At 41.3% G+C, this 15610-nt stretch overlaps 1 protein-coding gene across 1 annotated transcript in view; it reads right to left on the bottom strand.

The window, feature by feature from the left end:
- The window catches only part of LOC126416521 (piggyBac transposable element-derived protein 4-like), a 42951-nt gene extending 27637 nt beyond the window's left edge, over positions 1 to 15314 (bottom strand). Inside the window, exon 1 of the mRNA XM_050084266.1 lies at positions 15303 to 15314. Coding sequence (XP_049940223.1) covers positions 15303 to 15314 — 12 coding nt within the window. The remainder of the gene's footprint in view (positions 1 to 15302) is intronic.
- Positions 15315 to 15610: the final 296 nt, after the last annotated feature.

Genomic DNA, 15610 nt, shown 5'->3' with positions numbered 1-15610 from the left:
CTAGTCGAGTGATGTCATTATCTTGAAGGAAGTCATTCACAAGATGTGCTAATGGGGATGCGAAATGTCATCCACGAAGACAAATGCCTCGCCAATATGTTGCCAATACGACTGCACTATTGGTCGGAGGATGGCATTCATAAAACTTTGAACATAGCTGCTAAGGTTCAGTGCCCGTGTCAGAATTATATTAGAACAAATAAGCCCTCGGTCACAAATATTAAGTCAAAATTGACCAGGTTTCGACGCTACTATGAGCGTCGCCTTCAGAATTAGACTAACTGTTCTAAAACATATTAGGTATATAATACATTAATAAAATTAAAGTTTGTACTGCATCTTTTCCAGTCAGTACAAACTTTAATTTTATTAATGTATTATATACCTAATATGTTTTAGAACAGTTAGTCTAATTCTGAAGACGACGCTCATAGTAGCATCGAAACCTGGTCAATTTTGACTTAATATTTGTGACCACGGGCTTATTTGTTCTAATATAAGGATGGTATTCACTTATAGCACAGCTGTCATGGTGCCTACCATGACCACCAACAGTGTGCATCAGCCCCCCATAATCCCACCCAAAACAGCAGGGAACCTCCACCATGCTTCACTCATTTGACAGTGTGTCTAAAAGTTCAGCGTGACCGGGTTGCCTCCAAACACATCTCTGACAATCGTCGGAAGGCATATGTGACACTTATTGGTGCAGAGAACGTGATGCCAATCCTGAGCAGTCCAATTCAGCTTGTTATTGGATTCATCTGTACTGTGCTGCACGGTGTTGCAGTTACAAAGATGGACCTCACCATGGATGTGTGGAGTGAAACTGCACATAATGCAGCCTATTGCACACAGTTTGTGTTGTAACGTGACGTCCAGTGGCTGCACGAAAAGCATTATTCGACAGAGTGGCATTGCTGTCAGGGTTCCTCAGAGCCATAATCCATTGGTAGCAGGCACCCACTGCAGTAGTAGCACTCGGGTGGCCTGAGCAAGGTATGTCACTGACAGTTCCTGCCCCTCTCTATCGCCTCCATGTCCGAACAACATTGCCACACTTCACTCCACGATGCCTGAACACTACCCTTGCTGAGAGCCCTTCTTGGCACAGTGTAATAATGCAGATGCAATTGAACTGCAGTAAGGAACATCTAGGCATTGTTGAACTACAGACAACATGCCCTGGATTCCTCATGTCAACAGCAGAAGAAAGCCGACACTTCTGTAGGACCTCATGGAGCAGGATCCTCTTGCCTCTGTGCCCTGTAGCAGCGAGTTTTTGCAGACTGGCACTCGGCAGCTGCCGAGGTGACACCCCTTCCTATTGTCCTCATCGTGACTGTCCTTCAATGGAACTTTTGCAGACTTTGATCCAACAAAGAGGATTTATGACTGCTTTTAGAATCGCAGCTTCTACTTGTACTCTGCCTTCAGGAGACAAAATTGCATCCTCATGACTGCTTTGAGCTTTTGCATTTCTTCCTGGTCTGTTTTGACCTTCCGCTCGAGGCTGGCATTCTGTCTCATGGGGGAGTCATGCTGCTCATATGGGATGGCATTCATAGTCAGCCCATCCATCTCCCTGACTACATGTCATCAAGCTGTTGCAGTTTGTCTTTTCCTTCCTCACCTGAACTTTTCCCTTTCTACCATTTACATCCCTCCGTCATTCAATGTCACCAGGTTCGACTTCCTCCAGCTTATTGGACAGCTTCCTTGCCGATTTCTGCTGCTTGGGAACTTTAATGCACACCATCCCATTTGGGGCTCTTCCAAAACCTATCTGAGAGGTGCCCTCTTCGCTGCCATTCTTAATCTACTTAACCTTTTCTTCTTTAACACAGAAGCACCCATGTTGCTTTCAGACTCGTCACACACCTATTCCCATTTGGACCTTTCCTTCTTCACTGCCCGTCCTGCACATCATCTTGAACGGTCCGTTCTTTCTGACACCTACTTGAGCGACCATTTCCTGTGTGCTATCCATTTGCTGACTCCTACCCCACCTCTGTGCACATCGAAATGGCAGCTCACTAAGGCTGACTGGAGACTTTACTCCTCCCTGGCAACCTTCAACGAACACGATTTCCGCAGTTGTCATGACCAGGTGGAATTTCTTACAAACATTATCCTTACCGTCGCAGAACATTCCATTCCTCACACTTTCTCTTTAACATGCTGTGTCCCAGTCCTTTGGTGGACTGAAGCCTGCTGCGATGCAATTCGCATTCTTCGGGATAACCAAAAAGGTAGCTGAACTTGATTCACTAGTTCTTTTAACAGTTTCACCCCCCTCTTCTGTCATGTGCACCAACCTCCGACAGTTCTCTGGAAGCAAGATCCATTCCCCAATTTTCAGCCTGACAGTAGCAGACAATATCATCGTGTACCCTATTGCTGTCTACAACACCTTGGGTCGCCATTTTGCAGAATTTTGAGCTCCTCCCACTATCATCCTGCCTACCTCTATTGGAAATGAGCACAGAAGACTCGCTCAATACCCTTCACTTATCAGAATTGTGAGTGTTACTGTGCTGCCTTTACTATGAGGAAGCTAGATCACTTTCTCACTTCATCTCAATCCTCCACCCTGGACCAGACACTGTTAACTTTCAAATGTTGCAGCACCTTTCTCTTGTGGGCAAGCACTTTTTGCTTAATACGTACAACCGGACCTGGGCAGAGGGCATGTTTTCCAGCTACTGTCGTGAAGCCACTGTCATACCCACACCTAAGCCCGGTAAGGACAAACAACTTCCTTCTGGCTATCACCCACTTTGTTTACCCATGTCATGAATGGTTTTCTGTGGAAATCCCAGACTGGCTGTGCTTTTCAATTTGGAGAAAGCCTATGACATTTGTTGGAGGACTAGTATCGTTTGTACTCTCTACACATGGGGCCAACTGCCCCATCTCCTTGAGGAATTTTTAAGAGATGAGTTTTCGAAGTACGTATGGGGTCTGCCTCCTCGGACACCTTTATCCAGGAGAATGGTGTACCTCAGGGTTCTGTCCTGAGTGTCGTTGTCTTTGCTGTCGCCATTAACCCTACAATGGCCCGTCTCCTGCCAGGCATCTCTGGCTCTCTTTTTGTTGACAATTTTGCTATCTACTGCTGCTCTTCATGAACCTGTCTCATTGAGTGGTGTCTTCAGCAATGTCTCGATCATCTTTACTCATGAAGCATCGACAGTGGCTTTCGTTTTTCTACTGACAAAAACATTTGTATGAATTTCTGGCAGCACAGCTGTTTTCTTCCACCATTTTTACATCTTGGGCCTGTTGCTCTTCCATTCATTGAAACTACAAAATTCTTGAGGCTCCTGCTTTATACAAAACTATCTTGGTCCTCCCACTTCATGCTACCTGCAGCTTTTTTGATGGGTGTGAACCCTTCACCATCTTGGCTTCGTGCGGCAGCCCATCTTCACCTTGACCTTCATTCACTTTCTAAAGACACTGCACCAGGCTCGCTCAATTGCCTTCGGTTTCACGACCTATGCATGGATTTTCGCAACAGTATCTTTGTGTACATTGATGGCTCTTGGACTGACCATGGTGTCGGGTGTGCCTTCAACGTCAACCAACATTTTTTGGTACTGACTTCCTGCACATTGCTCAGTATTTACAGCAGAGCTCTTCACCCTGTATCAGATCATGGAGTACATCTGGTGACATACTCTTTTCAACTGTGTCACTGCTCAGACTCTCTCGGCATCCTTCAAAGCCTCTGTGCACTGTAGACTGTCCATCCCTTAGTGCACCGGTTCCAGGAAAGCTTCCACTTGCTCACTTTTTATGGAGCCACTGTGATGATTACGTCGGTTCCAGGTCATATCAGTCCAAGAGGTTGCTGACACTGCTGCCAAAGCTGCATTCCTCATACTTCAGCCCAATAATTCTTGCATTCCCTCTGATGATCTGTTGTTGCTTTCTGTCAGGAGGTGGTGTCACTTTGGCATCGCCACTGGTCCTCCATTCATAGGAATAAGCTCTGGGTTATTAAGCCCCTTCCAGTGGCTTGGACAACATCCTCTCAGTCCTCCTGCGGTGAGGAGGTCATTTTAACTAGGTTGCATAATGGGCACTGCCTTTTTAGCCATCACTATTTGTTAAGTGGTGCTCCCCCACTACTTTGTGTACATTGCACCCAACTTTTAACTGTCTGCTCTTTCCTGAGGGGATGCCCTTTTTTTTTACCGTTTACGTTCCCGTTTGGGTTTGCCATCTGAGATATTGGCCGTTTTAGTGAACAAAGCGTGGGCTGCCGACCGTATTTTACTTTTTATCAGTTGTAGCAATATGGTGAAGGCCACTTAACTTTTAGTTCTGGGCCTCCATTTCCCTATTGCGTACTTCATAGACCTTTCTCCACATCCCTGATTGTAGCTGTCCTCTCTTCTGTCATTAAACGTTGACATGTAATCATTTTTAACTCCTCTCTTCATCTTTGTGTTTCACAGTTTTGGCATGGACACATATGACCCTAGTTGTTTTTGTGCCCTAAAACAAAATGGGGGAGAAATACAAAGCCCTTACATTCTTTTGTCGACTTATGTCTTTACCTCCCCTTGAGACCTCAAAATTTGTTGGGGAAAAATTCTAAAATGTGTCTGTGGAATCAGAGAAATATCAGGGAATTTCACTTGGAGAAACTTGTAGCAACCCTGATTTTAGGTTTTTAAATATGGAAATTATTTTTGCTTCTAGTATTGCAGTTCTGAATTGCTGAGTTCATCTTAAACTAAATCTTGTTATTAATCACAAATACCATTAGGGAATATAACTTCTATAGGCATGTAAGTGTGAGAATCCATGGGTCCCTGAAGAAGCTTTTTCAAGATGTAGAATAAATATTTTTTTCCGCTTAGCTGAAGTACCTCAGAAGATTATGCCATATGAGTAAACTGAGTGAAAGTGTGTTAGCAATCCTTTGTCCAGTTTAATTCAGTAAGAGATTTCTAAGCACAAATTGGGCAGAACTGAGCTTCTCGGTTAACTGACTCACATGCTGGTCTCACACGTGAGTGGTATCTGCATACCCAGGCACTTAGAACACAGGAGCCTAATCGCCCATTTATCCCTACTTTTGGTGTTCTTATCTGTAGGTCACTTTTATTTCTTTAGAACTGCACAATACAAGTTTTTAGGCAATAAGCTGGTACCTGTTGATCAGTACACGCCTGTTCTGTTATTCTCCTGGATGTTTCTGGTATGGATGAGTTTAGATCTTGCATCAATAAGTTTGTGACACTGCAAAACAGTAGAGTTTTTCCAAAGACCTCCAGTGCCCCAAGTAAATCATTTTTGTGGACTTGGCAGCAAACACTGTGTGCCACACCATATTTTATGTTCTCCCTTTTTGAGTTTAATCTTATTCCTGTCTTATCATTTGTTAATGTGACCTTCCATTTTCTGTAGTTAAAGTACAACTCAATGCATGCAAGGGGAAGACTTTTAATGCCATACTATTTTAGCTTCCCCTCACAGAATTTTTTAATCTAAACAGTCAAAGGCTTTGGCAAGATGACAGAGGGGATAATTTCCACTATTTAATTCTACTGGAATTGAATTTGTGAGATATTATGTTGGATTCTCAGTATAGAAGCCTTTACAGAAGTCAAACTGTGTTGTTAAAAAGTTATTCTCTGAATGGTGGTTCACCATTCTAAGTGGATTTAGGTTGAAATACTATGCAGAGCTGAAGAGGCTTAGAAAGGCTGGAATAGGCTGGTGAGATGCACCAAACCAGTAGTTGGATGAAGACCACAACAGCAGACTTCAACTCAGTTTTTGATGGAAATTCAGCTCTTGCCGAAATTAGCTCTCTTTCTCTCTCTCTCTCTCTCTCTCTCTCTCTCTCTCTCTCTCTCTCTCTCTCTCTGACACACACACACACACACACACACACACACACACACACACACACACAAAAACACTCACACACACACACTCTTCCTTCTAGCTACCACTCCATCTCTCTTACCAGTGTGTTCACAAGGTGATGGGACATATGATTCATGCCCGGATGATATGGTGGCTCGAGTCTCACAATTTTTGATGAATGCACAGTGTGGCTTTCAACACGGCATTCTGCAGTGGACCGTCTCATTATTTTGCCCACCCATGTCATGAATGGTTTTCTGCAGAAATCCCAGATTGTCGCTGTGTTTTATGATTTGGAGAAGGCCTATGACACCTGCTAGAGAGCTAGTACCCTCCATACTCTTCACATGTGGGGCTTCCGTGGCCACCTACCCTGTTTCCTTCAGACATTTTTAAAAGACCGAGTTTTCAAGGTGCATGAAGGGTCTGCCTTGTCAGACACCTTTATCCAGGAAAATGGTGTGTCTCAGGGTTCCATTCTGAGTGTCATTCTCTTTGCTATCGCCATTAACCCTATAATGGCCTGTCTCCCACTGGGCATCTCCGGCTCCCTTTTTTTTGACGATTTTGCCTTCTATTGCAGTTCTCTATGAAACTGTCTCACTTAGTGGCATCACCAGCAATGTCTTGATTGTCTTTACTCCTGGAGCATCAACAATGGCTTTCGCTTTTCCACTGACAAAACTGTCTGTATGAATCCCACGAACGCTGACTGCAAATTTGTATGTCCGTCTGGTTATTTGACCTGTTGTGCTGCCATTCACAAACAGCATTCCAAGAGGTGTTTTCCTACAGGATAACACTTGCTCACATACTGCTGTTGTAAGCCAACATGCTATAGTGTGTCAACATATTGCCTTGGCTTGCTCGATAACCAGCTCTACCTCCAATCGAGCACATATTGGACATCATCTGATGACAGCTTCAACCCATCCACAAACATCATTAACTGTCCTTAAATTGGTCAACCAAGTGCAACAGGCATGGAACTTCATCCCACAAACTCACACATGACACATGTACAACAGTGTACCAGCATTTACATTTAAATTTGCAGTGGCTTATCTCACACTCACATTGATCTCTGATCCTGCAACGTTAATCACTTTACATACGTTGTCTCAACAAATATATTCCTGGTATTTCATTACTCTACATTAATTATTTTTTGGTGTTGCAAATTTTTCCGTCAGTGTACCTGGCCTTTCTTTAACCATCCCTGGTGCAATGCAGAATCCTCTTCCCAGTAGCGAGAAAATGCCGTTATTCCAATTTTGAAATCAGATAAATTGCCTCTTCAAATGGACAGCTGTCGTCCAGATTGTTTACTCAGTGTCCTGCAAGTTACTTGAACATATGGTTAGTCGAAGGCTGTATTGTGTCCTTGAATCCCCGGATCTGTTGGCTTCGATCCAGGGTGCTTTTCGCCAAGGGCGCTCTTCTGAAGATAATTTAGTCCACTTGAAGTGTGCTATCTGAACAGCTTTTGCTCAGCATCAGTTCCTTGTTGCAGTTTTCATTGACCTGCGTATATATCTTATGATACCATATGGTGCCATAACGTCCTTGCCACCTTAAAGGAGTGGGGCCTCCATGGCCCACTCCTGATTTTTATCCAGAACTTTTTTCCATGTCACACTTTTTGGGTACAGGTTGGTGCCTCCTGTAGCATCCCCCCCTGCAGGAGAAGGGGCTTGCACAAGGTTCTGTTTTGAGTGTCACTCTCCTTTTTGTGACTATCAATGATCTGGCGGCAGCTGCATGACATATGGTGTCCCCATCTTCTCTGTTCATCCACGACGGCTATTGCTGGAGGCAGAATGCAGGGAACAATACACCAAGCACAATCCTGGGCTTTCACTCACAGCATCCATTTTTTGGCTGCCATGACCTACGTTATGCATTTCTGTCATTGTGTTTTTTAGGACTGGTCTTTGATGCCTAGTTGACATGGCTTCCCCGTCTTTGTCAACTAAAGCAGACATGTAGGTCGCACCTGAATGCTCTTCTGTGCCTCAGCGACACCGACCACGGTGTGGTCCACTCTACTTTGATATGGCTGTATGCAGCATTGGTGCAGTCACACCTAGATTATAGGAATCTCTCATATGACTTTTCATCAGCTTCGACATTACGTCTGGATTCGATATCCTATTGTGGGGTAAGACTGGTAACAGGTGCCTTTGGACTAGGCAGCAGTTCCACTATTGTGGGTTCTGAACCATCAAAAATTGATGGCAGTTGCGCACCCACAGTACCCTAACTGTCATCTCCTCTTTCCAGATACGAGATCTACCTCCCAAAACGGCAACACAGGTCTGGGGTTAAGATCACCAAGTTTGAGTCTTGGTCCAGCACACAGTTTTAATCTGCCAGGAAGTTTCATATCAGTGCACACTATGCTGCAGAGTGAAAATCTCATTCTAGAAAACTCTTTATCTGTAATTCTCTTTACATATTGGCTATTTCCTTCACATATGGTGGACATGGTCTCATCTGAAAAGTGAAAGCAATCCTGTAAATGAAACGGTGGGGGGGGGGGGGGGGGGGCAGTTCTCAATTCTTGAGGAGAGTGACCCTCTGTTTTTTTTTTTTTTTTTTTTTTTTTTTAAAAAACCTTAGCAATTTGGGTGAGTTTATGTTCAATCCTTGCACCCAATTTACTCTTTCATCTACCTACTTTTTTTCTCATCAAGCAGATCGATATTTATCCCCATTGCTTAATACCTGTTTGTATAACTTACTTTATGAATTTTTTAGCATTTGACTCCGGAGAGACCATTTTTCTTTGTAGTGAGGTCTTGCCAACAGCAAATTTTCTGGATGGAAAGTCGCTCAATCTGCTCATATACTTTAAAATTTAAAAGTAAATCTAGCAATGCTAGAATGTATACAAAATACTGATATACCCTTTTTCAAGTTGTTGTTTAAAGATTCGCGACTTTTAAAACTTACGTAGATTATCTTTTTGATGATAGAACTTTACATAAGAAATTATTAAGAACATTGCGAATATCACATGATGAACAATTGAATGACTAAAGCAATGTTATCAACCCTCATTCATTGACACATGTAATAAATTCATCGAAGCAGTGAAGTTCAGAGCTGTTGTAAAAATTTCTGAAATTAAAAGTATATATTGCCTAATGAATGTATTATTTTGTGGTGAAAGAACAAAATAATTATTATTTTTGGAATGTAATAATTCACTATGGCTTCATTTTAATTCTAATAAGTTTCACACTGTAATGAAGCATTGTCTAAATGCTTCTCTCTCTCTCTCTCTCTCTCTCTCTCTCTCTCTCTCTCTCCCTCTCATTTGTAATAACTTACCGCTGTTATTTTGTATTGGTATTGCAGTCATTACATTAAAATTGGCTATATTGATTCTGCAATTTATACTATTATGTTATTGCTAAGAATTGATTTAAAGAATAAACGTATATATTTATTTGTAAGATATTGTAAATTTATACCACTGGAACTCTTTCAAAATATTTGATTGCATAATACTGCCAATAAATACAATGACTTTCTTTCATCTGTTTATAATTGCCATAGATGTTGGACACTTTGACTCCAAGTATGTTATACAGAAACGCAGTGATTTTTTACAAAAGGCAAAACTATGTGTTCGAAGAATTGTGGAGAGGAGGGTACGTGATGTATTTTAAGTAGGTTATAAAGAGTAACTATAACAACAAAAACAATAAATTATTGATAAAATTATTTAATTGAATAGATAAAAAATCTACTCACCAAGCGGCAGCAGAACATACACATAAAAGACAGTGGTTCTTCCAGACAGAAGCATTGAAGGGGAAGGAAGAAGGGTAAAGGAAAAGGCCTGGAGAGTTCCAGGAAAAGGTGTAGATTTTGGGAAAGTCACACAGAACTGTGGATCAGGCGAGAAATAGAAACGACACATGTCATATACCAGCAATTATGTAACCACTTTTCAGCTTTCTACATCTGCATGACTACCACCAAATTATCAGTTAGGATAAATGGGCATAGGCATAGTGTATATACTGGGAACTCGCAATATCCTGTTGCAGAGCATGCTCTACAACATGGCATACGTGACCTCGGCACTTGTTTCACCACACATGCCACCTGTATTCTTCCGCCAGACACCAGTTTCTCAGAACTCCGCCGGTGGGAACTAGCACTAAAATGTGTCCTTGGTTCTCACCACCCACCTCACCTTAATTTAAGTTAATTTCTCCTGTCTCAGGTTTTCTTCACTGTAATTACTCTTTGCTTCACTCCGTTTTAGGTTTCTACATCTTTCATTGTCTTTCCCGTCTGTTTTCACTGCCCCCTCCCACAGCTGTTGCATACAATACACTTAGCTTCTCACTCTTATTAACTCATGTACAGTTTTAGTAGTAATCTCTGTCTTGCATATTACCCTGTCTTCCACCTTTAAGCTCTCAGGTTTCCGAATCTTGCCCGATGCAGTCCCCAACAATTAGTCTCTCCTTCTCATCCTGTAAGGTAAGTCACCCATGACCCATGTTTATGGGTAACTTTACCAAAATCTACCCCTTTTTTTAGACCTCTCCAGTCCTTTTCCTTCACCCTTCTTGCTTCCCCTGCAACACTTCAGCCTGAAGAAGGAGTCACTGGCTCCAAACGCTTGCCTATCACAACAGTCTTTTATGTGTGTGTTCTGCCATTGCTTGGTGAGTAGATTTTTTATCTATCGAATTAAATAATTTTATAAAGAGTACCTGTGTGTGATGTTTTTATTGGTATACAACTTGTTATAAACAAAACATATTTTTACCATTTAATATGTTTCCAGATATTTACCAGTGGTAAAGATGAAATTGGGTTGATTGTACTTGGTTCTGACAAGACACAGAATCCACTTGATTACCCAAATGTGAGTGTGGAATTTTCTCTTGCACTGCCTACATGGCAGATGATATCCTTTGTGGAGAAATCTTTACATGAAAGTGAAATAAAAACAGATTGGATAGATGGTGTTATTTTTGGCATGCAAGTCTTGAAAGATGAGCTAGAGTAAGTATTTAAAGCTATCTGTTTCATGACATTCCTGGAACATGTTCCAGAATGTGTGTTACACAAGTGACAGTGACATAGTTGTGACTTTATAAACTTGAATCAATATGTTTTTGTAATGAAAAAGAAACAGAAGGCACAATACCTGCAGAAATAGGATTTTTTTTGTGTTATTTTACTGTTTGAATGTTTTTTACAGTTTTTCAGCTCAATAATTAAGGAGGTATTGATACAAGGCTTTGCCAAAAACCCATCTGTCACCTACAATTCCAGCCCTGTCTCTGGCATTCGCTACCCCACAATATGACTGGGCCACCATGAAAGCAGCCACATCATTGTCAAATTCACTGAAACTACTGCATAGCAATTTGCTTGAGTATGGCTGCAGTTGTCGTCTTCAGTTTGGTTTAAGCACTGCATCAATACCTTTTCTTTATAGCACTCGGAGGTCGTGATCTGCAACTGTTTTTACAAGTGGCAAGAGAACTTTTCCTCTAGTTGCTTGTTTTTCACTGAAAGATGCAAATATTTTAGAATGTAGTGCCCTATGTATATCTGTTAGAATAGCCACAAGGTCTGAAAGTTATTTTCAAATGATTGAGCTCTTCTACAGAGTATTGAAATTCACAGATACTTCCAACCTGGTCTTGAATGCAAAGCCAAAGTGGAAATTAAATGTACGCTGCAACATTCATCTCAGTTTTTGTTATTGAAATTATTCACAGTGCCATAGGGAGAACTGCGTTTATGTGTTTTTTAGAGTCAGATACACGCTATGGCACAGGGTGCTGTCCGTTATTCTCCTGACTATGATGTCCAGGAATGGTAGTCTTCCATCTTCTTTGGTCTCCATAGTGAATTTGATTTTGTGGTGTGTGGAGTTCAGATGTACAAAGAAGTCAAGAAGTTTGTCTCTTACATGAGGCCAGATGACAAGTGTGTTATCCACATAACAGAAGAAGAAGAAGAAGAAAAGATGAAGATGGATTTCCATTTGGATGACATCAGGGCCTCTTCCTCGAAGTGCACCGTAAACATATTCACAATCTCTGGTCAGAGTGGGCTGCCTATTGCGACTCCATCTGTTTGCGGGAGGGGGTGTGCCACGAGTCAGTGAAGTGGGAAAGTTGACCAAGTAATATGCGTGATGTGTCATGCCTCGACCGATATTGAGAACAGAATAAAAAATTCAGAGGCATTACTTTTCAGCACTCCCATGCATATTCTGTATGCAAGAAAACAGGTTTTTCATTCAGAAATTCTATTTCAGTGTTGGTTGTTTACACGAAGACCGTGTTAAGCGTAATGGAAGAAGGAGAAATGTTTATCAGCATTCCAGATTTGGCAGTGGCAGGCTCATGGTCTGGTGAGACTCTGGTTTATTGTTTCACTATATTGCTGCTTGCATTGCTCAGAATCTCATTTTGTGCGAACATAGAATTTTTAGGTTCAGGAGGGCCATGCTAAATGCCTTGCAGGGCCTCAGTAGTGCCACCCAACTATCACTTGAGAGGGCAGACAAGTGTTCGCTCATGCGTACATGATCCTGCAGTGAAGTTGTGTACATTTAGTCAGGAAGTGGGCTTGTATACAGTGAGACAAGTATCCACACAGACAATGTGATGGCATCTGGAGCAGCACAGACTGTCAAGCCCTTAATGCAGCTCTAGAGAGAGTTGAACTGACAGTGGTGCAACTGACAACAATGCCAGAATCAGGAATGGCACTGTGTCATCGTATCAGATGAGTCTCGGTTCTGCAACATCATCACAATTGATGTACTTGTGTGTGGAGGCTCTGATGCCAACAGACCTGGCCAGATTGTACCTGTCATTCACATGCGGGTCCAGCATGTGATGTGATGGTATGTGGTGCAACTGGATACATGTCACAACCTCTGGTTCACATAGCCAGTAATTTGGACAGCAGCCATTGCATTTGTGTTTTGTTAAGGCCTATCGCTGTGCCCTATTTTCAAGGGCTCCATGATGTTATCTTTTAACAGGATAATGCAAGACTACACATCACCTGAGCTGTACTGAGCTACCTCGATACAGAGAGTGTTCCACTGTTGCAGTATCCAGCATTTTCTTCAAATCTGTCACCTGTGGAGAACGTCTGTTCACAGGATGCCAAGAGATGGGTATGCCACCAGTCGCCAGCCACCAGTCGCCAGCCACTACAGTTGAAGAACTCTGACATATGACATACAGTTGAGTAGCATGAAATGATGTACCCACAGCTGTAATCCAACCTCGATTTGATATCCAGTTTGATGAGAGCTGTTCTGCTGTTCCAGTTTCAATACTGAAATTCATATATTATTTTTATGCTGTCCTAACCAGACTGGACTGTGGTGTCATACAGCATAAAATATCTTACAATGTGTTGAATCAGTGATGAGAAGTGTAGAACAGCCAGCAGGGGAAAGATGTTGGCAATGAGACAGCTTTTATGTAGAACAGCAGTACAGTGTTTCACAGTGCATAATGCTTCCACAGATTGAGAACAAAATGTGTGGTTTGCTTTCATCCATTTTCACAAACATAGCCTTGAAAAATAATGTTGACATTGCTGTGCATTTCACTCTGAGGCATATTGCACTCTGAGAATGTTCATCGAATTCAGTTACTTTGTATTATATTTCAGTAACAGTGACATAATAGCAAATTGGACTGTATGAGTTTTTATGGAATTTTTTTCCAGACACACACTACCATTTCTTCAGATTTATTTAATTTGGGTATAAATCCTTTCCAGCATATATGCTGTACACAAAATGTTGAACATAAAATGTAGCTATCTGCTGATTTAACATCTTGCTGAGTATACCAGTACAATGTTTTGTTGTAACAAATAGTTCAATGTATTTTACACACTTATAAACTTATTTATACAGTTATAGTAATTTATACCATTACATTAATGTTGTATCTTAATGTTCTGGAAGACGATATTATAAGGAACCTCATACTTTTCCTGGATGATAGAGTTGTCTATAATGAATTATTGCCTGAAAAAAATCTGCACAAATTTGAGTCAGATTATAACATTTCAATTTGGTCCAAAGATAGGCAACTGAGTTTAAGTTTTCAGAAATGTAAATTGGAGCGCATCACAAAACAAAAAAAAGACAGTATTTTATGACTACATTATCAAATAATCACAGTTTTAATTGGTCAACTCATACAAATATCTGGATGAAATGAAATGGTGACATAGACTCACTTGTAGGCAAAGCAGAATGCAGACTTCAATTCATTGGTAAGATACTGGAAAATGCAATCAGTCTATAGAGGACATTGCTTACAAAATACTTGTGTGGCCCATTCTAGAATATTGCTTAAGTATGACCCATAACAAATAAGGCTAATGGCAGACATTGAATGTATACAAAATAGTGTAGCATGATTGATCATAGATTTATTTGATGCTTGGGAGAGCATCAAGAAGCTACTAAAAATTGGAAATGCCAGACAAGTGAAGATAGACGCCAAATATATGACAAAACCCAACTTATGAAATTTCAGGAACCTGTATTAAGCGAGGTATTTAGGGATTATACAATAACCACATATGTATCACTCCTATAGGGACCATGAAGGCAAGATTAATTACAGCATGCACAGAACCATTTAAAGAATCATTCTTCCCACACTCCACATGAGCATTGAATGGGGAAAAACCATAATGTGTGGTACAACAATGTACTTTGTCGGACAAACCCCCAGTGGTTTATACAGTGTGCATGGAGACATGGAATCAGTTGACAGTAGCTGGGTAATGGTTCATATTGATTCCCATTTTCCTGTTGCAGTAGGTGATCTTATGCCTCTAATTATTTTTTCATTGCTATCTTAACTTGCATTCTCCAATTCAGGTTATTAACCCTTCTTATCTCTACGTATTAGGGCATATGTACAGTTAACTTTTAAGGAATTTGTATTTTCAATTTATCAACTGGAGTTTTGTTTCATATGCAGCAGCAATGTTACAAATTATTTGTTTCAGTTTCTTTAGAATAATTTGCTGTTTCACAGGTGCCTTGAAGAAAATAAAAGATCTCGAAAGTGTCTTAATGACAACCGATGGCCTCATGTTGACAAGACAGCTGGTTGCCTTGCAGAGGGCAGGGCTTGACGGTCTGAACATCAACTTAGAACACCCTGCAGCTCCAACGCTACAACCTGATCACGAGGAGGAAAGGCTGGGAGCGTGTCATGGCTGGCATAGATCTAGCCTTGCAACTTGAATACGAACCTGTGAAGGTATTACTAGTGCAGCTGTCATCGCATGCAGACTTTCATAAGCAAAAGATATAAATCTGTTGTTAAGAATATCAATACAAGAATCACCATTTTAAAGCAGTACGCCCTCACCCTCGCCCCCATCCCCACTCCCACCTTCACCCCTGTCTCCACACTGCAGCTGTAAGTGAAGGAAGGTATATTGAGACAGAAGAAGTAAATTTTAGCTGACGATGCTAACAGTTTCATAGTTTATACAACATAAAAAAGTATGCCTTGCAAGTTTACCAATTATTGTCAATATGAGGCCATCGGTTGTCATTAAGACACTTTCAAGATCTTTTATTTTCTTCAGGGCACCTGTGAAACAGGAAATTATTCTAAAGGAACTGAAACAAATAATTTGTAATTGGTATCTTATATTTTCCTCCCAAGAGAGT

This window comes from Schistocerca serialis, chromosome 8 (assembly GCF_023864345.2).
Source record: "Schistocerca serialis cubense isolate TAMUIC-IGC-003099 chromosome 8, iqSchSeri2.2, whole genome shotgun sequence".
In the NCBI taxonomy this organism is placed as follows: Eukaryota; Metazoa; Arthropoda; class Insecta; order Orthoptera; family Acrididae; genus Schistocerca; species Schistocerca serialis.
Note: the sequence above shows the minus strand (reverse complement) of the source record. Positions and strands in the feature narration are given on the sequence as shown.